The following is a 27,799-nucleotide window of genomic DNA, read 5'->3' on the forward strand; positions in this document are numbered from 1 at the left end:
TTGTGATTAATAGATAAGGATTTTATTTTTTTTTGTATACACGTAAAAATAAAATACAAACGTAAAATTTATTTAAAAAATAATTGTAAGTTATTGGTTATATATATATATATTAACACAATGAAAGAAAAATGTTCATTCACAATAAACACTAAAGACTATTTTACAAAATGTAACTAGTTAAATTATGTAAATAACAAATTTACAAGAAAATGTAAAAACACTAAAAGGTCTCGATTATTATAAAATAAAATAAAACATAATAAAATAAAAATGATGCTTCACTTTATCAACATTATATTTAATAATAAAAGTGCAAGCTCTGATAGCCTGCTTTCATGTATAAATGCATGTATGTATAATTTAGTATATTTGATTGTATGTACTAAATTAAAATAAAACTTTTTTCGCTCAATGCCCGCGACGCGTTAAGGTGTACGTCATTAGCGTGAGACCATATTTTCACCAAACAAACACAGCAGTGACTTCCGCGATCGATGCTGGCAAAAACAAACCGGAGAACCGACATATAAATATAACTCTTCCTCGTCAATCCCCGGCCAGTTATGGTATGGAGAGGCCGACTAGAGTGAATGAATTCTGGGGACAGAGCGAGACCGATAGGACCAGCGCGTGCAGGAGGACGCACCTGCGGACAGGTGTCTGACGGAACCGGCCGGAGACCGCTGGACCGGCTGCGCTCGTTCATCCGAACCCTTCGCCGGCTCCCGGTGTCCCTGCTGAGAGCCCTCCTCCTGCTCCTCCTGTGTCTGATCCGGCCGATCCGCCGAGCCATGGCGGCCAGGGCCAAAGATCGCGGGTCCGAGGACTGCGGGGAAACCGGAGAGCTGATCCGAAACTACCACAAACAAGCGTTCGAGTTCATTTCCGTAGCTCTGCAGATCGATGAGGATGAGAAAGGTCTTCATTACTGTTATGCATCTGAAATATGTGTAAATATCTGAGAAAAAAATACATTTATAAACAACTAATTTGGTGTGTACACACACACACACACACACCCACCCACCAAATGAGTTGTTTATAAATGTATTCTGTGCATGTAATATAATATTTAATATAATATATATCGATTGTTGATTATGATTATATATATTGATTATTATTATAATATGCAGGGATTAAATTATTTATCTGTATTAAATTATTTATCTGTAGATCAAAAATGATCAAACTGAAAATCAGTTAAGTAGCAAATGTGAATCCCATAGTATATGAATGCTGTAATCATGATATTATCATCGCTTTACCATGGCACTGCCTCACTTTTCATAAGGTTCTTTTTGTGTTTTAATGTTTATATGTCAACAGGAAATATTTCGCTGCACCATTAATATTACACTTACACTCGTTAGATTTTGTGTATGGCTTTACTTTCACTTCAGCTGTCCAGGAGCGGCCCCGTTTGTTGATATTTCTCTAGTCATATGTGAACTAGTGCTCAGAAGATATGAATATCCAGTGCAAATATCAATAACTAGAGAGTGGGCTGCTTAATTTGTAATGTATGCTAATTTATAATTACAGCAACACCTAACCAGGTTGACCTAGTCCCATCCAGCTGAGTAGCCTCCTAAGCTAGTTTGGACCATACACACAAAATTAAATAACCTGCTTTGGCCAGTTAGAGACTGTCAGGAGAGACAATATAGTCATGGTTTCTGTTGTTAGTGGTGGTTATACTCCTGTCCAAGAATATGTTTCTGAGATGACGATTGATCTAGGGTCAGATGTTGGATAAAGCGAGTCCCAGAGCTGTCTTTGCGGTCAGTAGAACGCTGTGCTGCTTGATCCCTGAGGTCAGTAGAGTTGAGATGCCTGATTCGGGTTGACAGGGATTGTCCTCATCGGCAGTCGGATGGAAAATGAGGCTGACGCTCTGTTACTGAAGCAGTGGCTCAGTTTTGCATATCCTCCTCATATTGTTGTTTCATTGCATCTGCTGTTTATTTCTGATTAAGGCTTTATGTAGTTCACTTAACCCTGAGTTAACATCTTCTATAACTTTTAACCAAGGAGTTACAGCAAGATGTATAACAAAAGACTACCAATCATAAACCACCTTAGTGAATGCCTTATCTAATATCAATAAGAAAAATGGAAATGTTTCAAAAAATATATAATACACTACCATTCAAAGTTTTTAATCTTTAATTTTTTTTCTGAAAGATATTAATTCTTTTATTCAGCAAGGATGCATTAAAATTGATCAAGTTTTTGTAACTCTTGTATTGCTACAGAAACAGTCTATTTCAAAAATAAATAAATCTATTCTTCAGATAATCTTAAAAAAATATTATGTTTCCACAAAAATATGATTTCAACATTGCTATTAAAGATACATGTTTCTTGAGCATCGAATCATCATATTAGAATGATTTCTGAAGGATCATGTGACACTGAAGACTGGAGTAATGATGCCGAAAATTCAGCTTTGATCACAGAAATATATTACATTTTAAAATATTTTCAAATAGAAAAGAGTTATTTTAAATTGTAATAATATTTCAAAATAACATTAACATTTAACAATAACATTTTACATTAAAAAAAAATCTAAACTGTAGTTTATATATATTTTTTTTTAAATATTATTTTATGTATGTATAACAAATATTATTTTATTTTTAAATGTGATTTTGTGACCTAGATTTGTTCCACTCGTCATGTGGTCATGTTGTTTTTCGCTCTGTAGTGTCATGGAGAGATGCCAGCGGCATCAGTGAAAACAAAGAACAAACTCTGTTCAATAGATTCATTGGCTGTTTCTCAATCCCATCATGCCCAGGGCCATATGGTTGGGCATGCATGACATTTTAGCACGTACTGAGTTATTTTAAGAGCATATTTCCAATTTAAAGCTTCTTTTGGAGCTTTAACATCAAGCATCGACAACATAATATTGACAAAGTTTTGTGACGTGAATTTTATTTGAACATTTTACTTTGAAACCCAGGAGTGTTGGTCTAGGCTTGCAGTATTATTATTTTAAGCAGTCAGTAAGCAGTCTAATCTATTCTGCGTGTGGTGTTGTAGGTGATAAGGAGAAGGCGGTGCAGTGGTACAGGAAAGGCATCGCTGAGCTGGAGAAAGGCATCCGTATCCAGGTCACTGGAGCTGGTGAGATGATTCAGACATATTGATTTCCGTTAGTGTGTAAACAAACTATGTGATGTGTTTTAATTACACATGCTTTTATTTTTAATTTCAAGACACAACGCAGCCTGTATTATGCTTCAATATATTTAAAACAATTTCAACAGTGATTGTAAAAAAATCTCTAGTGATCTTGATGCCTTGTGCTGGCACTGTTTCTTTCTTAATGCACGTTCCAAACTTAAAGTACATGATCAGTCAATTCCCAATCCCACCCTGCAGTTTATTTTCTTTGAGAGAAAGTCTTCATTTGGCTCTTTTAGGGGAGAAGGCAGACAGAGCCAGAAAGCTTCAGGACAAAATGACCACCAACCTCAACATGGCCAAAGAAAGGCTGGAGCTTCTGGGTGAGCGGATGCAGTGAGGTCACGAGGATGTGCTGCTGATTCATGAACTCTTCTGATAGATGAGCTCATTTGTTGTGTTTGCACGCTCTCATGATAGGGACGTTCGCCACACTCTTCTGTGAAAGCCTGCCTGTGCTTCTGTGTGATTGTTAAATGATTCAAGTCAGTTTTATGCTTGATCATGTAAAGGTGAAGTGTTGTTTCATTTTGGAAACAAATATGTTGAAATTAGGGCTTACTTCGTTGACTCTGCACATCGAAATGGAAGATGATTAAGCATTTAAAAAAGACACACTTCCCTTTTATTGACTCGACCATTGTTACACACACACACACACACACACACTGTTCTTATTTCTCTCTCAACATGTATCACTTTCCGTGTGTTTCTGTTTTGGTTCTTGCATGAAACCTGGACATGTTTTGCACCCTCTTACAGCTTTTTCTGCTTTGTTTTTTCTGGAGTTTCCCCTTAAATGTCTCTCTTTCCTCTGTCTGTTTCCTTGTCTGCAATCACAAAGGCAAAGTGCTTTCAAAATCCCCAGCAGATCACACTGGCCTGTCTTTCTCCAATGGGAACCTGCGTCCAGGTGGGTGTTTGCTTTGGATTCTGGGAGATCTGTGTGTCAGATTCTGATCAGAGAGACTCTACAGTGATGTTTCTGTGTATGTACGAGCATATGTTTGTAGTTATAGGCAGTGGAGCAGTTTCCAAAAAGAAGGACACTCTCACAATCACAAATCAATCCCATGTGCGACCCAAAAACCCACCCAAATCTGCCCCTGCGGCTGCCCCACGCCGCACACTTTCAACTGGTCACAGTGGCAGGACCGGCCCTCAGAACAACCTGAAGGTTCGTCTCACAGGGGTCAGACATCAGACCGTCTGCATAGTATAACTTCTAGCCATGTGCCACCTTAAAATGATGTCTATGTAGGCAGCTCACTAGGTTTTGTGGCTAAACTTTGTTGTTGTGTTTGGTTTTGTAGGGGCCCCCGGCAAGAGCCGGTAACAGACATAACGCCAGCAACACTGCGTCACCTCAGAGGAAAAGAGATCTGAAGAACTTTAAAAATGTGGACAGCAAACTGGCCAACCTCATCCTTAATGACATCGTAGACAGGTAACATTAGTACTGTTAAAAATAAATACATCAAATATACATATTTTAATGCATCACTGTTGTTCACAGAATCGTCAGCAATGTTTTGTATGTTAATTGTTTAGAAAAAGTATGCATTTAAATATTAATATGCTTGTTTTTATTAACATAATGCATGTAAATGATAATTAAATGCTATGTGTGTTTATTTAATGAAAAATAAACTTTATTTTTATAGTTATTGCATGTAAAAGCTGTATATATAAACAGTGCATAAAAATGATATATAATATATAACTATGAGATATTACAGTGGGGGGAAAAATTATTTGATGATCTGCTGATTTTGTACGTTTGGCCACTGACAAAGAAATGACCAGTCTATAATTTTAATGGTAGGTTTATTTGAACAGTGAGAGACAGAATAAAAAAAAATCCAGAAAAAACGCATTTCAAAAAAAGTTATAAATTGATTTGCATTTTAATGAGTCAAATAAGTATTTGACCCCTTCGCAAAACATGACTTAGTACTTGGTGGCAAAAGCCTTGTTGGCAATCACAGAGGTCAGACGTTTCTTGTAGTTGGCCACCAGGTTTGCACACATCTCAGGAGGGATTTTGTCCCACTCCTCTGCAGATCCTCTCCAAGTCATTAAGGTTTCGTGGCTGACGTTTGGCAACTCGAACCTTCAGCTCCCTCCACAGATTTTCTATGGGAGTAAGGTCTGTAGACTGGCTAGACCACTCCAGGACCTTAATGTGCTTCTTCTTGAGCCACTCATTTGTTGCCTTGGTCGAGTGTTTTGGGTCATTGTCATGCTGGAATACCCATCCACGACCCATTTTCAATGCCCTGGCCCTGACGGTACATGGCCCCGTCCATCATCCCTTTGATGCGGTGCAGTTGTCCTGTCCCCTTAGCAGAAAAACACCCCCAAAGCATAATGTTTCCACCTCCATGTTTGACGGTGGGGATGGTGTTCAGCATTCCTCCTCCTCCAAACACGGCGAGTTGAGTTGATGCCAAAGAGCTGGATTTTGGTCTCATCTGACCACAACACTTTCACCCAGTTCTCCTCTGAATCACTGGCAAACTTCAGACGGGTCTATACATGTGCTTTCTTGAGCAGGGGGACCTTGCGGTGGTCTTGTAGCCCATTCCAGCCTTGTGTAGGTCTACAATCTTGTCCCTGACATCCTTGGACAGCTCTTTGGTCTTGGCCATGGTGGAGAGTTTGGAATCTGATTGCTTCTGTGGACAGGTGTCTTTTATACAGGTAACAAACTGAGATTAGGAGCTGTCCCTTTAAGAGAGTGCTCCTAATCTCAGCTCCTTACCTGTAGAAAAGACACCTGGGAGCAGAAATCTTACTGAATGACAGGGGATCAAATACTTATTTGACTCATTAAAATGCAAATCAATTTATAACTTTTTTGAAATGCGTTTTTCTGGATTTTTTTTTGTTGTTATTCTGTCTCTCACTGTTCAAATAAACCTACCATTAAAATTATAGACTGATCATTTCTTTGTCAGTGGACAAACATACAAAATCAGCACAGCAGGGGACCAAACACATTTTTTCTCCACTGTCTATATACACTGTGTACACTACATTTCAAAGGTTTGGAATCTCTATGATTTCTTTTAAATGTTTTTTTAAAGAAGACACTTATGCTCTCCAAGATTGCATTTATTTGATAAAAACAAAATACAGCAAAAGCAGTAATATTGTGAAATTATTATTACTATTTAAAATATATTTTTTCTGTTTGTGACCCTGAACCACAAAACCAGTCTTAAGTCGCCGGGGTATATTTGTAGCAATAGCCAACAACACATTGTTTGGGTCAAAATGATAGATTTTTCTTTTATGCCAAAAATCATTAGGATATTAAATAAAGATCATGTTCCGTGAATATATTTTGTAAATTTCCTACCGTAAATATATCAAAACTTAATTTTTCATTAGTAATATGCATTGCTAAGTAATTAATTTAGACAACTTTAAAGGTGATTTTTCAAAAATGTTTTGGAAAAAAAAAAAAAAAAAAGTCAGATTCTAGATTTTCAAATAGTTGTATCTCGGCCGAATATTGTCCTATCCTAACAAACCATACATCAATGGAAAGCTTATTTATTCAATACATCTTAATTTGAAAATTGACCCTTATGGCTGGTTTTGTGGTCCAGGGTCACATTTTACAATTTTGTAAAATGTAATTTACTCCTGTGATCAAAGCTGAATTTTCAGCATCATTACTGCAGTCTTCAGTGTCACATGATCCTTCAGAAATCATTCTAATATACGGATTTGCTGCTCAAGAAAAAGTTTTTTTAAATTTTTTTTTTTTATCAATGTTAAAAACAGTTGTGCTGCTAAATATTTTTGTGGAAACTATGATACATTAACAAAAGAACAGCATTTACACACTACACATCCACATTACTATTCGGCAGATTGGTGTATCACAGTTTCCACAAAAATATTAAGCCGCAAAAATGGTTTTCAACAGTGATGATAATAATACATGTTTCTCATGCAGATTTCGGAAGGAACATGAGATAAATATGAGATATTTTTGAGAAAATATAGAAAAAGTGGGATTTTTTTGCCTCGAAGCTGATGATTTCCGTGGTTGTGTTTGTTTTAGCGGGGCAGTGGTGCAGTTTGATGACATAGCAGGGCAGGATTTGGCAAAACAGGCACTGCAGGAAATCGTTATCCTGCCTGCTCTACGTCCAGAGGTTTGTCTCCACGTCTGTAAACGTTAGGCGTTGCCTAAAGATCTTGGGCCGGTTGAAACAAACCCTCCTTAACATAAGAAAACTTATAAACATTTATCACCAATCTTATGGTGGTTAATTCGTCCCTAGACATGATTTTTTTTTTTTTATTCCTATCTGTTTACATTCTACAACATTGGTACTCTGTACTGCTGATGATACAGAACAAATTGTATTTTTACATTTACACTTTACTTATGTGTTTATAAACATTTATCAACGTTTATGTTGATCTCCTCAGCTGTTTACTGGTCTCAGGGCTCCTGCTAGAGGGCTCCTGCTCTTCGGCCCACCTGGAAATGGGAAGACTATGCTGGTAAAACACAAAAAAGGCTCTTTTTAGATCTATGTATATTTATACACCATACAAACAGATGTGTATTGATATTTTCCATTTCCTCACAGGCGAAAGCGATTGCAATGGAATCTAATGCTACTTTTTTCAACATCAGTGCTGCCAGTCTCACCTCCAAATATGTGAGTATTCATGAGACTGTCTACAGTTACACTTATGAACTATTACTGACAGACAGTAAAACTATTTATATGAAAATACCAAAATTTTACGCAATTACTGTGGTGGTCCTGAATAGTAGTCTGACCAACTTTAGGATCTGTAGGACCAACTCTATAGTGCAACCAAAAGGATACTTTTATTCACTTTTATTTTGGTAGCTATTCATTTTTGACACTATGAACATTTTTGACACTATGAACATTTGGCACAAAATTTGGTAGCGATCAGTAAGAGCATGCATGCCCACATTTCTCAGGTAAGCTATCTGAGACGTTTGAAGACTTGGAAGTCTTTGCACCAAAACGCTAATACATTTTGAAAATATTAAACAAACAAAATTTCTTGTCACTACATTCCTCGGTTTATGACGATTCAGACGATTTTTAATTTTTCGTAACTTTTCTTTTGAAGGAAGCATACGAAAAACACTTCTTTCACTGCTACTTAAGATTGGCTAAGATGATCTTTAAACTAATCTACACAGAAATGACCAAACAGATTTCTGATATTCTCTACCGTTACGAAACATATTTCCAAAATCGACCAGATCTGTGTTAACCTTTTCTTTTGATTGTAACTTTTGATGCTATAAACTCTGACACATAGCCACAAAAACTCTGAAAATATTGCCTAAAATTTTTCTTGTCATTTACATTCCTCTGTTTAAACGGATTCTAACAATATGCCATTTGTCATTTTTCATAACTTTGCTTGTCCAGCATTTTGAAAAGCAGTTTTTTGCAAATTTGGCTCAAATGATCATTGGAACAAGCTGTGCAGAAATTACCAAAACAATTTTTATATTCGCTACCTTAACTGATAAACAGATTGTTATACCATCTTACCATCTCATCTTAGAATGCTATTTTTGTGCTATTCGTGAGCGTTTTCTATTTGTGCTCTTTTGGCTCTACATTGCTTTTCATCTGGCATTCCCTGCATTTCGGTGTTTGACTGATTGTTAATAATATATGCAACTATTTTATTGGTATCTAAATATAGTGGGGGGGGGGGGTGATTTGAACCCCTGCTGATTTTGTATGTTTGCCCACTGACAAAGAAATGATCAGTCAATAATTTTAATGGTAGGTTTATTTGAACAGTGAGAGACAGAATAAAAACAAAAATCCAGAAAAACGCATTTCAAAAAAGTTATATATTGATTTGTATTTTAATGAGTCAAATAAGTATTTGATCCCCTATCAATCAGTAAGATTTCTGGCTCCCAGGTGTCTTTTCTACAGGTAAGGAGCTGAGATTAGGAGCACTCTCTTAAAGGGACAGCTCCTAATCTCAGTTTGTTACCTGTATAAAAGACACCTGTCCACAGAAGCAATCAGATTCCAAACTCTCCAGCATGGCCAAGACCAAAGAGCTGTCCAAGGATGTCAGGGACAAGATTGTAGACCTACACAAGGCTGGAATGGGCTACAAGACCATCGCCAAGCAGCTTGGTGAGAAGGTGACAACAGTTGGTGCGATTACTCGCAAATAGAAGAAACACAAAATAACTGTCAATCTCCCTCGATCTGGGGCTCCATGCAAGATCTCACCTCGTGGAGTTTCAATGATCATGAGAACGGTGAGGAATCAGCCCAGAACTACACGGGGAGGATCTTGTCAATGATCTCAAGGCAGCTGGGACAATAGTCACAAAGAAAACAATTGGTAACACACTACGCCGTGACGGACTGAAATCCTGCAGCGCCCGCAAGGTCCACCTGCTCAAGAAAGCACATGTATAGACCCGTCTGAAGTTTGCCAATGATTCAGAGGAGAACTGGGTGAGAAGTGTTGTGGTCAGATGAGACCAAAATCCAGCTCTTTGGCATCAACTCAACTCGCCGTGTTTGGAGGAGGAATGCTGCCTGTGACCCCAAAAACACCATCCCCACCATCAAACATGGAGGTGGAAACATAATGCTTTGGGGAGTTTTTCTGCTAAGGGGACAGGACAACTGCACCGCATCAAAGGGACGATGGATGGGGCCATGTACCGTCAGGGCCAGGGCATTGAAAATGGGTCGTGGATGGGTATTCCAGCATTACAATGACCCAAAACACATGGCCAAGGCAACAAAGGAGTGGCTCAAGAAGAAGCACATTAAGGTCCTAGAGTGGCATAGCCTGCAAAGAGGAGTGGGACAAAATCCCTCCTGAGATGCGTGAAAACCTGGTGGCCAACTACAAGAAACATCTGACCTCTGTGATTGCCAACAAGGCTTTTGCCACCAAGTACTAAGTCATGTTTTGCGAAGGTGTCAAATACTTATTTGACTCATTAAAATGCACATCAAATAACTTTTTTGAAATGTGTTTTTTCTGGATTTTTTATTTATTTTTTGTTATTCTGTCGCTCACTGTTCAAATAAACCTACCATTAAAATTATTGACTGATCATTTCTTTGTCAGTGGACAAACGTACAAAATCAGCAGAGGATCAAATAATTTTTTTCTCCACTGTATATTCTTAGATGTTTCTTATTCGTATCCCTCCTGGTGGAATGACCTGCCCAACTCAATCCGAGCAGCTGAGTTCTTAGCCATCTTCAAGAATCGGCTAAAAACACATCTCTTCCATCTTTATTTTACCCTCTAACTCTAGCACTCTCTTTTTTAATTCTATTGTTAAAAAAAATCTTCACTTTTCTAATCTTTCTGTATTTTATCTATTTGTTTTCTTTTTATTTATTATACAGTTAACAAAAGCAAAAAAGGCCTCTAACACTAGCTTGCTCTATTATTTTTCTTTTTATTTATTATAAAAAAACCTTGCTTCGTGTACTGCGTTAAGTTAACTGAGACTTGTTATATCATTCATTCATTCATTCATTTTTTATTTATAAAGCACATTTAAAAACAACCCAGGGTTGACCAAAGTGCTGTACAGAACATAGTCATCAATAAAGGTACAATTTACAATCTCACAAATAGCAAAACAAAGACACTAAGATAAATTAAAAACCCACACTAAAAAGATGAGTCTTAAGTTTTAACTTAAATAAAGAAAGCGATGGCACCATTCGGATTGAAGCCGGTAGGCTATTCCAGAGTTTAGGACCTACTGTCGCAAATGCTCGATCTCCTCGATGTTTCAACCTAGATCTACAAACAGAGAGCAATCCAAGGCTGCCCGATCTGAGTGACCTAGAAGGATTGTGATACTTTAAAATGTCAGACAGATACGTTGGAGCTAAGCCATGTAGTGATTTAAAAACAAAAACAAGAATTTTAAATTCAATTCTCAGTTTTACTGGAAGCCAATGCAAAGAGGTTAAAATGGGTGAAATATGATCAAATTTTCTACTGCCAGTCAACAACCTAGCTGCAGCATTTTGTACCATTTGAAGACGACTGATAGATGATTGATTTACTCCATAATAGAGCGAGTTGCAGTAATCGAGGCGTGAGGTGACGAAAGCATGGATGACTATTTCAAAGTTCTTTAAAGAAAGAACAGGTTTGACTTTTGCGAGACGTCTTAAATGATAAAAACAGGATTTAACCACAGAATTAATTTGTTTGTCAAACTTAAGACCTGAATCTAACAAGACACCTAGATTTTTTGCACAAGGAGTAACATAAGAGTTTAAGTAGCCAAGGTCTAAATCACCAAGGTCATAGGAATCACTTGGACCAAACAGTATAACCTCGGTTTTATTCTCATTTAAGGCTAAGAAATTTTGTGAAAGCCAAGTTTTCACTTCATGAAAACAGGCTAGCAAAACCTCTATGGACCTTGAATCATTATGTTTAAAAGGGATGTATAATTGGGTATCATCAGCGTATAGGTGAAATGAAACTCCATATTTGGAAAAGATGGAACCCAATGGCAGTAAGTATAGAGAGAATAAAGTTGGTGCAAGAATAGATCCCTGCGGGACACCACAAGAAAGATGAGCAATTGAGGAAGTGTATTTTCCCATACAAACAGAGAACGTCCTATTAGTTAAAAAAGATCAGATCCAATTCAGAACGGTACCCTGAAAGCCTAAAAGATTTTCCAGACGGGAGATGAGAGTAGAATGATCAACCATGTCAAATGCTGAGCTGAGATCTAAAAGGACCAGAGCAACAGCACTCCCGTTATCTGTAGCCAACATAATGTCATTAGTAACTTTCAGTAAAGCAGATTCAGTACTGTGTAGTTTTCTAAATCCAGATTGAAAATTATCATATAATGAGTTAGAATCCAGAAAAGAGTGTAGTTGAGTGAATACAACCTTTTCCAAGATTTTTGAGATAAAAGGGAGATTTGAGATTGGTCTAAAATTGCCTAAGTCAGACACATCAAGATTTGGTTTCTTCAAAAGAGGAGTAATATCACTTGTGCATCATTGCTCTTTAGTTGATTTTGATTGCTATTTTATAAAGGCAGTAAGGCACTAAAACCCTTGCATTGCACCCGCTTTTATTCTGTCTCAAGAAACACTTTTTCATGTTGTGGTGTGTGTTTTTAGGTGGGAGAGGGCGAGAAACTGGTTCGGGCTTTGTTTGCAGTTGCTAGGGAACTGCAGCCATCAATCATCTTCATCGGTGAGAACTTTCAGTCAGACTTATTCATGTTTCAGGACTTGTTTCTGTAAATGTGTCATTAAAGGTTATTTTGGTGCAGATGAGATTGACAGTCTGCTGTGTGAGAGGAGAGAGGGCGAGCATGACGCCAGCAGAAGACTCAAAACAGAGTTCCTCATCGAGTTTGATGGAGTAAGTGTGTGTATTTTATCTGAAAATTCAAATTCTTTAACCCAGGTGACTGACGCTCTGTGTTGTAGGTGCAGTCAGGAGGAGATGACCGAGTGTTAGTGATGGGAGCCACTAACAGGCCTCAGGAGCTTGATGAGGCAGTTCTTAGGTACCGTTGACCTGTAGTTGGGCACTTACTTTCAAACACTTCATAATTACATCCTCTAATGTGTTTTTTCCTCACAGGCGATTCGCTAAACGCATTTATGTGGCTTTACCTACAGAGGAGGTACTGTGTTCACACCAGGGTTGGGCAGAAGTTATCGGTTCCCTTTTAAATCCTGACTGTGAATTTTAATTCAGTTGAAATATTTCTCTAAATGAAGAATATTTATCATGGACATCATATTTTGTCATGGTTCATAATATGGGAGGTACTTTACTAAACTCAAATATATAAACACGTGCACTACCATTCAAAAGTTTAATATCGATATGTTTTTGAAAAGTCTTAAACTCATATGTTTGCTGAAGAATTACAGTAAAAGCTGTAATATTGTAAAATATTATTACAATTAAAAATGACTTTTTTTATATATATATATATATATATATATATATATATATATATATTAAAATGTAATTTACTCCTTTGGAAAAGCTGAATTTTCAGCAATTTCTTGAATTGAAAGTTCAAAAGAACAGCATTTATGTAAAATAGAAATCCTTGGAAACATTATAAATGTCTTTACATATCAATTTAATGCATATTTGGTGAATAAAAGTATTAATTTCTTAAAAAATAAAAGCTTACTGACCAGGGACTTTTGAAAGGTAGTGGAAATAATTATATTTCAGTTTTTACTCATTGATTATTAGTATTATATATTAATATTGGTATGAATAATTAGTACATTGGTATGTTTCTGTAAATTTATGACTAGTTCACCTGAAAGATTAAATGTTTTATACCGCAGTCATTTGAATTTCATTTTATCCCTACCTCCTTCAATTCAACTGCAGCTTATTCACTACTCTTTTGGTTTTCCAGTTAATTAGCATTGAACACACTAATTAACTCTGTGTGTGTGTGTGTGTGTGTGTGTGTGTGTGTGTGTGTGTTTCAGACTCGCCTGAAGCTGCTCAAAAACCTCTTCAGCAAACACAGAAATACTTTATCTCAGAAAGAGCTGAGTCAGTTAGCCAGGTATCATATTTCTGTAGAATATGCAGTTGACTAATAACTATCAGTGCTGGGTAATTTTATATTGTACGGTGTTTTTTCAGGATGACGGAGGGTTACTCCGGCAGTGATCTGACCTCATTGGCTAAAGACGCTGCTCTTGGTCCTATACGAGGTACATTCATACTATATGCAGATATTTTATTAAAGTGTACCAAGACATTTGGTTTAGAGGTGGACTCTTTGCTAGATAATTGTGTCCTGTTCTTTCTCAACACAGAACTGAGGCCTGAACAAGTGAGGGACATGCCAGCCAATAAGGTAGAGAATATTAAGCAGTGTTATATTAACATCATTTAGATACCTATTATATATAATAAAAAATGACCCTGGACCACAAAACCAGTCATAAGTAGCACGGGTATATTTTGTAGCAATAGCCAACAATACATTGTATGGGTCAAAATGATTTTTCTTTTATGCCGAAAATCTCCAGGATATTAGGTTCCATGAAGATATTTGGTAAATTTCCTACCGTAAATATATCAAAACTTAATTTTGGATTAGTAATATGCATTGCTAATAACTTCATTTGGACGACTTTAAAGGCAATTTTCTCACTATTTAGATTTTTTTGCACCTTCAGATTCTTGATTTTCAAATAGTTGTATCTCGGCCAAATATTGTCCTATCATAACAAACCATACATCAATGGAAAGCTTATTTATTCAGCTTTCAGATTTACTCTTTTGACTAGTTTTGTGGTCCAGGGTCACATATGTCTATATGTTTTGCCATGTTTATTGTAGTTTTTGTTATTTTAGTACAAGTTAAACTTGATTATTTATAAATGAGAAATGCTGCCTTGGCAGTTAGGTTTTATATATATTATTTTATTGTATTTTACTTTTTCACTTAACATTTTATAGTTTTAGTTTAATATTTAGTTAACTAGCATCACTGATATTAAATCTTTTCTTAAAGGGATAATTAACAAAAAACAAAAAAAATGTCCTGTCAATTGAACTGCATTTGATGTTTTTTTTTCTCCCTGAAAAACATAAAAATTATCTAGCTAAGTGGTAATTCCTATTTTTACATATAACAGCAAATGTTTTTATACAAAAATGTGAAAAAACGTCCAAGATAGTAACCGGGCGCCACTCGCTGATTGAACACTTATTTATACAGTGTTCTATTTCGCATACTATTTTTAAACAGCATGTAGCATGCAGTGTTTCTCCCTCATGTTCTTGTCTTTCTTCTGTTCAGATGAGGGACATCTGTTTCTCAGATTTTGTGGATTCGCTAAAGAGGATAAAGCGGAGCGTCAGTCCTCAAACGCTGGATCAGTACGTCCGCTGGAACAGACAGTACGGAGACACAACAGCCGTCTGACACCGACACACAAGGAGGAAGTCAAAGGTTTTTTACTAAAGACGTGGAATAAAAAAAAATTGAGGGAATTTGTATAATTTTGTCTTTTCTACGAGTCATTTGGAGCTCAGGCTGAGATTTGCTTTGACTGAATTTCACCAGAACTCGAGACCATGTCGATGGCAAAGCATGATTTCTACAAATTTCTACAAAACCAAGAAACATTTTCCTCTAATTCCTCCCCTTGTTTGGTGTGTGAATGATAAAACACTTGGCGTCTGTGGTGTTCTAGATGCATTTGTTCCTCTCTTATTTTGTTGCTTGATTTGTTTTTGATTCATGTATTCAGATAAATCGAATCCTCAAATGGCGGTGTGATGTGCTGAAGTCAAGCAAATAGCATCTAGGGATTCCGTTGATAAATGAACGATTAAAGAATGTATTGTTTGATGATCTCATGATTAGAAACCGTTCAGACTGCATGTGTATTTGGACTGACCAGCACTCCTTATGTGTTTTCCATTTGCAGGCACTAAGGGGCATCACTTGAGACTGTATGTGAATGTCTTCTGCTAGAACTAAAGTTATGATATTGCTCCACGTACAAATGTTTTTCAAGTCTGCTCTGTCTTTACTAATGTTGAATTTTCAGGAGTATTTGGGAGATGTTTATATACATGTACTAACGGTGTTTTAAATAGAAAAAAAGGTAAAAAATATTTGAATTTATGCATATTTATAAAATAGAAAAATAAAATCTACTTTTATAATCTAAATAGTTTGAAAGTTAAATTATTAATGGCAAATTTTTGCAGTGAGCCACGGTGCTAAAATTTGATTCATTAGTAAAGTGCATGTTTAAAGAAAACTCAAATTAAAATAATTTGATTACACTTTTTTTACCACGTCCTTGTTACGATGTAATTCTACATTTAATCAATATAATTATTATTCTAGTGCTTTTCTAATCACTTGTCACTCCAAAAAAGGAATTTTGAAGATCAAAAAACACTTTAATTTCTGTCTTAAAGTGAACAGATCCTTATTTAAAGGGGCGCCTGCTGTTTCCATCCTCTGACACTTGTCTTCAGTTTTGTATTGAGTGAGCTACATAGCAGCAAAACCAGTCTTTGTGAAAAACCCATTATACAGCCCTTTGTAAAATTCACTGTCAAAAGCATTTACAGTAAATTCTGATTGTTTTCATACAGGCATTTAATGCTAATTGGACGGCTTTTGATTGTCACACTCAAATCTGACACGTTTCCTCACACACATGTAAATGTCCAGGTGAAATGATGGATTCGGTTGTGAAGGCCTCAGTGGTCTAGGATGCGCAGGTTTCCTGAAACGATCTTGTTCTCCAGCATCGCTCCGGCCGGGATGTCGATTCTGTCTCCGTGATTAGCGATAATGATTACTGTTCCCTGTTGTACAGAAACAGATTACGATATACACACACTATACACACACAGTGTGTGTAAACGCTCACAAATATCAGACGTTCGTACCTTGAGTGTGACTTGTTTTCCAAAGGTGACGTCTCCTGATACAGTCAGGTGATCCAGCTCCAGCATGTCTGGGATGCTCTCAAACCTTTTCAGGAAGTCTCGAACCTAGAAAGTAAAAAACTAATTATAATTTCAAAATTAATTATTGAACAGGTAATTCAATATTTCAGGCCTTAAAGACAAGCTTTTAATTTTCTATATTTTTGAAGTAATTTTAACAGTAATTTCTTTGATAATAATATAGCCATTTTAAATAAGATATTGTATTAATAATAAAATAAATAATTTAGGAGTACTCAATTACTGACCAGCTAATGTTTCAGGCCTTACAGACAAGGTGCCTTTAACTGAATTATGTCTGTGAAATAACTCATTTTATTAACATTTTCAGCTAATTTCTTTAATGATAAAATATGTTTTCTATTTATTTTAAACAAATATTTTATTATTAATAAAATAATTTGAATTACATCTAGGAAATGACTAACATTTAATGAGTTAACTTATTTTTGATGTTTTAAATCCAATAAACTTTTTTAAATATATGCAATATTTCATCAATCAATCAATAATTTAACATTTAATTACTAAACCGTTAATTCAGTGTTTCTGGCCTTAAAGACAGTGGACTTTAACTGAATTACATCTGTAAAATAACTTTGACTCAAAAAACACTTTCTGCGCATCCCTTTGATATTTTATCATATAATATATGATAATAAATAATAATTATAATATAAAGATTTTACATATTTTTATTATCCGTATTTAATTATTTTCAGTTAATTAACAGTTAATTTAAGGTTTCTTTAATTGAATAACGATTTATTAACATTGTAACTTTTACGCTAATTGCTTTGAAAATATAATTCATATATTTTACATATAATATAGATAGTCTATCATGGTTTATTATTGAGGTATTGGGTACTTTACATGAAAGTCAAGCTCTCTCTTCCTGTCTAAGTGGCCGGCTCTTGTCAAGAATAAGCAGCACAGTGTAAAGGTCCTTAGTGAACCGTACTTTAGTGAAGGAGCTGCCCAGTTTGACGTGAGGTGTTGTGGGAAACTCTCTCTTGGGGCTCATGGTCAGAGAGCCTGCGTTCATGCTGTACAGGTTAGACATGACTAGCAGGAGGTCCGAGGTGGTTTTGACAGGCAGGAAGCGGCTGCGGGGCACGTTGATGCCGAGTGCGTTGTCAAAGCTCTTCATAGCAGCGCCCACTGCCGTCTCCAGCTGGATGACGTTCAGACCGCCGTCGAGGGTCTGGAAACACAACAGAAGCCCGTTTCACAACCAAACATCCACATGAGCGTTGTTCTCTGTAATGGAGAAGGCATGAAGGTCACCTTAGGGTTGACAATGATCTCCATGTCCATGGCGTTCTTTTCGTGAAGCCTTTTAATGGCCGGCAGGCTGATCCACAAGTTGTTGGTGTTGAAGATCTTGAACTTGGTGACTGATTTAAACTCATCTACGTGAGCTTTGGGCACCTGCGCGATCTCCAGCAGCCTGAGTTTACCATCGTGCTGTGTCAGTGTGCCACCCTGAAACAAACAACACTGAATGACTGGACTGCCATTAGCCAATGAGCTTGAAGATACACTCACAGCGGCATTCTGTTCATTCTTCACTTAGGGGTATAAAGAGGTTTGAAAACACTGAGACAGGAAAGTTCAATGCAGTCGTTTTGATAGAGGGAAACGAGCTATAATTCTAGTTTCAACATTTTATGTTCTTCAGACATTTCTCTTTAAAAGAAAAGAAGTATTATCTGTATGCAAAGTGACCCACGTTTGGTTTTTGGCCACTGAAAATGTGTACAATTTACTCCTGAAGCCATATTGAAATTCCAATATCTCTGTAACTGAACCATGTGGGGCCTTAAAATTGAAGATAGCACAGGGAAAGTTTGTTAAGACCCCAAATCTAAAAGGGCATTAAGAAATCTTTAATACTTCTTGAGTTACAGGCATGCAAACGTAGGAGACTTGAAAAGGGCTTTTTCCTGCTATTTCTGAATGGCCACCATTGGCATATAATGCAAGATTGCTAAAGTCAACAGATTTTACTAACAGACCCACCAATCTAAAAATAATATTATGATGCCGCCATCTTTCGTAAGTCATTTTTACTCCTCTGTAATTCGGCTCCGAAACACAGGTAAAAATTGTCATTCTGACCCTCCTCTACAAATAGTGGATTACTCAGTAAATATACATCTGTGGCATTATATATTTTGGCTTTCATCTCTATACATGTTTTTTTTTTTCCTTAAAAAAACAAACAAAAAAAAATACTGGAAAAATCAAAAATTCGAGCCGGGGACCACTGGTTGAGTTCCCATAGAATGACCCACAACAATAGTGAGTAAACAGATGCCCAAAATTGGCCCATGACGACCTTTGTTTTGACCTGCCATGCCATATCACAAAAAATAGGAGGGAAAAAACATGCCATCGAAGCATATCTACATTTCTAATTTATACTTTTGTTTTTAAATTGTTTCTTCTTTTATTTATGCATTGAAATGTAAAAAAAACAACAACAAAGAAAAACAATAATGTAATAAAATTGATTTTGGTTTGGAAAATATTTAAATGTATTTAAATTTAATAATTAAATTAAATTAAAACAAATTACATTTAATGCATTATTAATGTAATATAGTTGGATATAACAACATTTAATTTAGAATGTTTTTTTGTTTTGTTTGGCCCTTTTTAGTAAATATTTCATCCAGTTTTACTTTATTTCAAGCAGCTTTGCAGTATTAAACATAAAAAAACAGTGTCATTGTTGCTTTCAATAAGAACTTCAATTTCTTCTATAAATCAGCTCTCCAGTGTGTTCATGTTTTTACTCGCGGACTTTGAGAGTAGTTTACCTACCCGAGAAAACTTTTTCAAAAAGTACACTTTGGCAAGCGGTTTCGAACTCCCATACAAACAAACAAAGTTTTGGCCTGATTTTGTTCAACATCAGAGCCTTTAGAGGACCATTTCAACCAAAACTTGTCATTTGAAACCAATCTGAAGTCATAAAATGATCAGTTTTGAAGAATGTTCATGCTGCTCTACTGTTGTACCCCACAGAATGGCATGAGCCATACATCAGCATGGTAACCCCACTCACCTTCACGTCAGCTCGTGTCTTATCGGTGACCTCCATGACGAATTCGCAGCGTTTGTCGCTGGGCTGGCTCATCAGGTGGTTCAAGATGTGCAGGTCCACCGTGGCACCCAGGTTGTCAATGTTGGACACAAAGATGTACTCTTTCCCTTCTGCAATTAGCTTGTTCAGCAGGCCGGAGTTGTAGAAGCTGGCGTAGATGTCTCCGTGCCCGGGTGGGTACCAGGCCTCTTCATTCTCACCCGTTAGACCCAAGTTAGTGGCCACTGGTAACAAAGACTCCTTATTGATCCTGGGATACCTGCACAGGACAGGAAAACAGACAAGGTGACAAAGGAAAAGCAGTCAAAGCTGTGGACTAACAGTTAGCATAAATGTGCAAGAAACAGGTGAATCAATCTTGAAATATTAATACCTAATTTACGGATGTTTTATTGTAAGAATCGATGTTTCCAAAAGCTGGCTAACATTTTTTTGGGATGATTAAATCTATTTAATATTTTGGGGAAATTTTTACAATATACCACAGAGTTTATTAATGGCTTTATATAAGTCACAGCATGTTTCAGAAGATTAAAAACGCTGACGTTTATTCCATAAAATACGGTACGTTCATACTGCTCTCTGTCCTGGATAAGGATGATGAGAAGCGTGCGTGTGTGTGTGTGTGTGTGTGTACCTGCTCTGGTTGAAGGTGTGTATCTTGACGCGGTGATGTGTGTACTTCTGCAGGATCTTCTTGGTGTCTTCATCTGTGTTGAAGGAATTCATCAGCACCAGCGGTACGTCTGCATTATACGACTTATTCAAATCCTGAAAGAGAGAGATTCACACAAGGTCTTTCCTTTGATACACAAAATTCAAGTCATGTTTTTTCTTTAATAAATGTCTGTAAACTGATGTGCATGTATTTTGTTTGATATATCTTCAGTAACTTACAATATGACCATTACACTACAACATATGATTGCATAAAAGATGCTTAATTAAATGAGTCTGGATGTTAAAATACATTCTTCTCAAAACTCATGCTGGTAGGTGTTTGTGTGCAGGTTATGCAGTAAATACTCCCGTCACTACAGACCCCTGCATTTGATCCCCATTTTAATGTAAAAGGTGTATCATAGGTATTACATAAAATAGTATTTCTCAAGATATTCCTCTAAATGCCTTCAATTTTGTCATGTTGAAAAAACCTGGTATTACACAACTTTGAGGTAAACAGTCATTGACACAGAGGGAAACCTTTACCAAGGTCTGAAACTGCAAACACGGTCTTACCTCATCTTACACGGATCATATATAAGCCAAAAAGAAACGTCTAAACCCATGTACTTGGCACATCACCACACACAATTATTAACTATTATGCTCAATTTTAATTACTAATTAACTCCACATACATCAATGGTTTGGGGTCAATATGATTTTTAGAGGAATTACTTTCATTCAGCATGGATGTATTAAATGCATCAAAAGTGACAGTAAAGACATATTTTATATTTTGTATAATGTTACAAAAGATTTCTATTTCAAATCAATTTTAAACTTTCTATTCACCAAAGAATCCTGAAAAAATTTATTAGTTTCCACAAAAACATTTATCACCATTTTTTTGAGCAGCAGATGAGCATATTAGAATGTTTTCTGAAGGACCATGTGACACTGAATTTGAATTCAAATAGAAAACAGTTATTTGAAACTATAATAACTTGGTGAGTATAAGCCACTTAAGATTAAAAAATCTGGAAACATATGTGTTGTATTACCTCGATCTGCTGTACGGTCAGGTCCAGGAAAGTGTTTTCGTTGCGGACACTGATGAGACTTTTGGGTCCTTTGCAGCCCATGCTGGTCCCCAAACCTCCATTGAGCTTGACCACAACCAGTTTATTAAGGCTGGATGCCACATCGGCAGGAAGACCCTTCAACTTGATCTTCTCATAGGGCTGAATCTGTTGAGTGAAATACACACGTATGATTTCTATAGCAGTACACCATATAGAAAACACAGATGCATTATCAATCACTCTCTCAGGATACAGAAACCTTGTGTGGAGTCAAGAACATGAATTATCTGAAGTGAACACTTTTCACTTGATTAGAAATGTACTGCAGGCCTACATTCTGGTTTTATTAGAGAAGATTACAGGACACCCAGTTGAATCAGAGCAAAGGTATAATTAGGTGAGAAATGTTTTAGTGCAGGGTTTATTTACTCCAGTCAAACAGAGCAGAGATTATGGACCTTCAAACTCAAAATCTAGCAAAGGCATTAACCTTGAGATCATGACACGAAGAGCAGAAAACTGTGAAAGCTACTGAAACAGAGCATTGCGAACAGTATTATTCTGTATGAAATATGAGCTGATTTGATCGGATCTCTTGGATTTGGGTGTGCTGCTTTTGATAACAGCTTCCTGCCTGTGACTGATGCATACCTTGCTTGCACACGCACTGACCTCATGAACTAAAATTGTGTAAAGCGGTCATCATAGTTTCATCACAGCTGCAACTGTTGAATTCTCTCACTGCTGTGAAGGCAAAAAGGTCAATGACTCAGAAACCTACAACTAAACTACATGTTGCGTTTTACTTTATTTTCCTTGTGGTCCAATTAAATTTGTTAACCATTTTCCATGAAAACAATTCTAAATAATTTAAACTTCTATATAAAAGGAATATTTTGCATTTAGTGCAAGCTAAGCTTAATCAACAGCGTTTGTAAAATTTATTTCTCTCTTTTTTTAATGGAAGTGAATGGGGCCGATTTGTAAACGTTAACGTTTCAATAGTATAGCCACAAGATGATGGAAAAATACAGTATATCCAACATTCATTCAGCTTCATTGCTGTGACAACATAATGCCATAAAATAAATAGACTAACGATGATGATTTAAACACTTTACAGCTCAAATAATACATACGTTTTAACAGAAGGAGTGATTACAAGCTTCACATTTTTGCTTTCAAATGCTCCACAAATTTGGCCCCATTCACTTCCACTTCAAGCGCCTCAGCATAACCTTTTATTTATTATTGTTAATATGGAGGGATATGTTGATATTATTTTTGGGATGGTCAACATTTATGCCGCACATTGTTGTGAAGCTTAACCAGTAATATTCCTTGAAATGTCAATAGATGGTCTTTTTGCTTTGGAGAGAAACTTCTGGAAGAGTTCATACAATACATTGATATACAATACATAGAAATGATCAAAATATGTTCAAAACAAACGATTTCTCTTCATATAACCCTTTTAAAAGAAGTATAGTCAAGGTGACTAACAATAAATTTAAAACCACAGGCCAATCTCCTGACTGCATGTCCGGCAGAGTGACAAAACCAAACATCTGAGACGTCGACTGAGAAAATGACACACACACAAATACTCAGCTGACCGATCAAGCATCCAGCCAATGAGAGCTTCCACTGATGGGGACTGAAATAGAACCATTGAGAATTATGCTTTATGCTTCGAAGTTGATCTAGAAGCAGCCGTGATGTTTATTTCTTAATGGGTTTGATGAGTCTAGATCTACTGGAGCTGATTTCAGATCATTCATCCTGCTTTACTATGTGCTGTAACATGAGTTTCTCAACGGCTGGTTGAAAAGAAATGTCAGCCAAGGTTGTGGGATGCTGGAAGTGCTGTGCTATTCATAGTCTAACCTTCAGTGTGGAGGTATTTGCAGAGGGGCTGTGGGTTATTTGGGGAGGAATCAACAGGGAAATGTCATGGACTTGATAAACCACCCATACACATGCACGTTCTGCTGCCGCTCGCCCTTCCTCGCTATTCAGCGGCTTTGTATATGTGGTGATAGGAAAGTTACTCCAGCCCTTCAAACAACTTATACTGATAAAATATGTTGTATTTTATAAGGCAATAATGGTTTAAAAAGTACATCTGTCAAGGACTGAGCAGTTGAATTGCTTTATATGTAATGTACATCTTAAATATACCTTAGATTTTTTTGCACCCTCAGATTCCAGATTTTCAAATAGTTGTGTATCGGCCAAATATTGTCCTGTTCTAACAAACCATACAGCAAAGGAAAGATTATTTATTCAGCTGTATCAGAATCTCAGTTTCACAAAATTGACCATTATGACTGGTTTTGTGGTCCAGGGTCATATATTAGTGTTGTCAAATGATTAATCACGATTAATCCCATCCAAAAAAATAAAAAATATTTCCAATTGATTTACAGATCAGTTATTAAATACATATATTAAAGGAGGTGAAATTGAGATTGATAATCTTGTTTAGAAAAACAAAATGTCTGTCTTAATGAATATTTTCATGAATTTGATTCAATATTGCTACAAACATAATGCTGTAATAATATATGCAATATTGCTGAAAAATGTCTATTTTTATAGCTATATTTTAATTTGGAATTCGTTATTAATCATCCTTAGAAGCCACACAAGGCATCAAGCACTCTTTGGTCTCACCGAGCCTTCGGGTGGTCTCTGGATCTTGGCCCAGTCAACAGACGGCCCCTTCTCCTGAAGGAAACGGTGAAAGAGCTTCTTGAAGCCCTCAAAGTCCTTCCTGGAGATCTGCAAGAGGCACAAATATCCATATTACATATCAAGTTTTCACAATTTCCATCCAGTTTTACCTTTAGCTCTACAGTATATCCTGAAGTGCAATATAATGTTTATTATTATTTCAGGGCCGATAGTGAAGAGGAGTCTTTCTATTTCAAATCAACAAATCAAAATGAGTCACACATGAAAGGTCAACATTTGTGAGGGTTTTGGGAAGCTTGTAACTAACTTGTATTAAACCTGGAATATTTTAGTTTTAGTTAAAGGTTTATTAAATTAATTAAATTCTTTAGAGCTGAATCTACACATGTTAGTGTGATTAACCGAACACTGCAGCATATAAGCATTATTAATACTCTGAAAAGTCTCCTTTAACCTTTAGACTAAACTCTCTGGCAATGCATGACAGGATGATAGGCTGTAATTAACACACACCTCCTTCGTTAGGTCACCGTTTGATGGGCTGCTGCATGCTGTGTGTGCCGTAACTGCTCACATTAAGAGCAGTTTCATTGTGAATAAACATCTCAAACTCGGCTGAATGACACAGTTTTCCAATCTGTGCAAAAGCTCATTTTCAGATTTGTTTTTCAATTTTATAAACAAATATTAATGGGTCAATAACAAATAAAGTCTTCTGATAATTTGTTAAAAATCCGATTTAAAATGCATATAAACATTTTTATGTATGCTAGTTACATGCATTTTGGAAAAAAAATAGATTTAATGTGTTTGATGCAATGGCTTTAAAATTGTCAAATGGTACATACGTGAGCAGGGGGTTAGACATATACATGGAGTCAAGGACAGAAGCACCATTGGAACGTGTTTGTCACCTCAGCGGAGCACATAGTTTGCAGCACAAGGGTCTTACCTCCGCCTCTGATGGCTTGGCAGTGGTCAGGAGCTTCTCCAGCTCTGTGTGCATGGAGTTCTCATGCTGCAGTCTCAGCTTCTCCTGAAACTCCGCCATCCCTGCATTAGGGCTGTTTCTATACAGATCTACACACATGCAAACACAGGGAAAGCAAACATTACTGACAACAACCTTAAATGTTGTGCCGACATTGCAAATGGTCATTATTTTAATTCTTGAGAGTATTCTGTCCCACCATAGTTTTTGGTAATTGGCATATAATTTAAATAATTCAGCTTGAATAGTTAGAAAGTCAACGTTTTTGAATCAAATCCCTTATGTTCACCAATGCTATATTTATTTGATTAAAAATAGAATAAAAACAGTAATATTGTAAACTATTATTACTGAACTACAATAATTGAGCACTAATATTAGTTGATAGTTAAGCAGCAAATCAGCATATTAGAATGATTTCTAAAGGATCATGTGACATAATTCAGCTTTGCATCACAGGAATAAATGACATTTGAAAATATATTTAAATAGAGAATAGTTATTAAAACAAATAATAATTAGATTTATTAAACTTTAATTACTTTTAAAATAATATCACAATATGAATGGTTACTGTATTTTTGTTTCAGCAAATGCTGCCTTGGTGAACACAAGAGACTTCTTTCAAAAACAAAACAAATAAATAAATATTCCAAATGTTAACAGTATACTACAGTCCCTTTTTTTTGTAAGGCTATGAAGAAACTACTTACCAGCAACAAAAGACATGATTAAAAACTTTTGACAGCTCTCAGAGTTAAAAACCAGTATATGAATCCTGAATTGAATTCAGCAGTCCAGAAAGGTCCAAATCACCAAGCTAATAGGCTACTGTTGAACTGTTTCTTCCTTTGCACTAGTACATCTACAACTGCATCAATGTAGAGGAAGCAGTCAAAAACATCCTTTGAGTAGCCTACTAAAAAGAAAAGCTACTAAAACTTTAGTGTTCAAAACAGTACAACCGGCTCCAGCATCCAAACCCTGTGTGCAGCCTCGACTCTTTGAGGCTAGATGGGATTTCAGACAGACTCGTGTTATGCACACTACAGGACACCCGATCAGGGCTTTGTAACGCACCGCTAAAGGAGATGCGCAGAGAGAGAGAGACAGAAAGCACACGATTCTTTTAATAATGTCCAGCACTGCCCACTCGTCACGAATCGGTGAAAAACTTTTGTAGACACTATGTGTGTGGCAGGTGAATTATTCAAGTAGGGCTCACTACAGTCCACAACATCCAGGGGGCGTGGTTGGATCCACATCTAGGGGGTGGAGATTGGTAGGTTTAGGGGTGGAGATGGGGTGGGTTTAGGGATCAGGGGGTGGAGATGGGTAGGTTTAGGGGTGGAGATGGGGTTGGTTTAGGAATGAGGGGGTAGAGATGGGTAGATTTAGGGGTGGAGATGGGGTGGGTTTAGGGATCAGGGGGTGGAGATGGGGTGGGTTTAGAGATCAGGGGGTAGAGATGGGGTGGGTTTAGGGATCAGGGGGTGGAGATGGGTAGGTTCAGGCAGTGTTCGAATTATACCGTGAACTTTGGGGGAGCCCACCTTCTTTTTTTTTTATAACCGGGGGGGGGGGTTATAAAAATTGCAATTACTTACTTCTTGGTTGTCATCCCGGAGCGGTGAGCTAACAGGGCTTGCAGCAGTCGTGGCCTAATGGTTAGAGAGTCGGACTCGTAATCGAAAGGTTGCGGGTTTGAGTCCCCGGCCTGCAGGGATTGTAGGTGGGGGGAGTGAATGTACAGCGCTCTCTCCACCCTCAATACCACGACTGAGGTGCCCTTGAGCATGGCACCGAACCCCCAACTGCTCCCCGGGCGCCGCAGCATGACTGCCCACTGCTCCGGGTGTGTGTGTGTGTGCGCATTTGTTCACTTTATTTATGCTGTGTGTGTGCACTTGGATGGGTTAAACGCAGAGCACCAATTTCGAGTATGGGTCACGACAATACGTCACGACTTTTACTTTACTTTACTTCATGGTAGCTGTATGATGCTGTATGATGCTAACTGCAGAATGGATTTCAAGGACTGCGCGCACAGATCTGCGGCCAATGTTGAATCCAACATATTTTACGAATCTTTGAGTTGACATGCACTAAACATGAGTGGAATGAATTTGCACCGCAGCGCCCCCACATCTTGACGCTCATGACAAGAATAACATGTCAAGTTATCTTTATTGAAGTGAATTAGGTTTAAATCGCCGTCATGCATGAATGAATGATATTTTTGCAATTTTACACATAATAATCTACGATGATCACATTACACAAAACTCAAATTGCACGTCAAAATAACACACTGTCAATATTTTTTGAGACTCCCCAAAATTTCACAAATCACGTTTTCAGGGGAGCCCATGTCTTATTAAGGGGAGCCGAGCTCCCCCGTAGTTCGCACCCTTGGTTTAGGTATAGGCAGGTGTGGAGGAGTTGGATCTGGATCCAACCACGCCTCCTTGATCTTGTAGGCTTCAGCGAGACGCTTCTCGA

At 37.0% G+C, this 27,799-nt stretch overlaps 2 protein-coding genes across 3 annotated transcripts; one reads left to right on the top strand and one right to left on the bottom strand.

The window, feature by feature from the left end:
* The first annotated feature begins 425 nt into the window (after positions 1–425).
* On the top strand, positions 426–16,380 carry LOC306874022 (spastin-like). Of its 2 annotated transcripts, XM_079423684.1 has the most exons (17): positions 426–921; positions 3,058–3,141; positions 3,441–3,524; positions 4,046–4,114; positions 4,215–4,378; positions 4,515–4,648; positions 7,280–7,373; positions 7,654–7,728; positions 7,818–7,889; positions 12,390–12,465; positions 12,545–12,636; positions 12,705–12,784; positions 12,862–12,904; positions 13,743–13,822; positions 13,903–13,973; positions 14,079–14,119; positions 15,071–16,079. In XM_079423684.1, exons 1-17 carry the CDS (start codon positions 594–596, stop codon positions 15,194–15,196), a joined length of 1,713 nt encoding a protein of 570 aa, XP_079279810.1. In that variant the 5' UTR covers positions 426–593; the 3' UTR covers positions 15,197–16,079. The 2 variants fall into 2 exon arrangements, with proteins under 2 accessions (XP_079279810.1, XP_079279811.1); XM_079423685.1 differs by lacking the exon at positions 4,046–4,114 and having other exon boundaries at positions 443–921; positions 15,071–16,380.
* LOC306874023 (UTP--glucose-1-phosphate uridylyltransferase-like) lies at positions 16,373–26,309 on the bottom strand. Its single transcript, XM_079423686.1, has 10 exons — positions 26,011–26,309; positions 25,259–25,386; positions 24,286–24,393; positions 21,589–21,774; positions 20,499–20,632; positions 19,823–20,120; positions 18,037–18,234; positions 17,711–17,953; positions 16,687–16,791; positions 16,373–16,602 (listed from the first exon to the last, which is right to left on the bottom strand). Exons 1-10 carry the CDS (start codon positions 26,024–26,026, stop codon positions 16,495–16,497), a joined length of 1,524 nt encoding a protein of 507 aa, XP_079279812.1. The 5' UTR covers positions 26,027–26,309; the 3' UTR covers positions 16,373–16,494.
* Between the last annotated feature and the right edge of the window lie 1,490 nt (positions 26,310–27,799).

This window comes from Barbus barbus, assembly GCF_936440315.1.
Source record: "Barbus barbus genome assembly, chromosome: 8".
Taxonomy (NCBI): domain Eukaryota; kingdom Metazoa; phylum Chordata; class Actinopteri; order Cypriniformes; family Cyprinidae; genus Barbus; species Barbus barbus.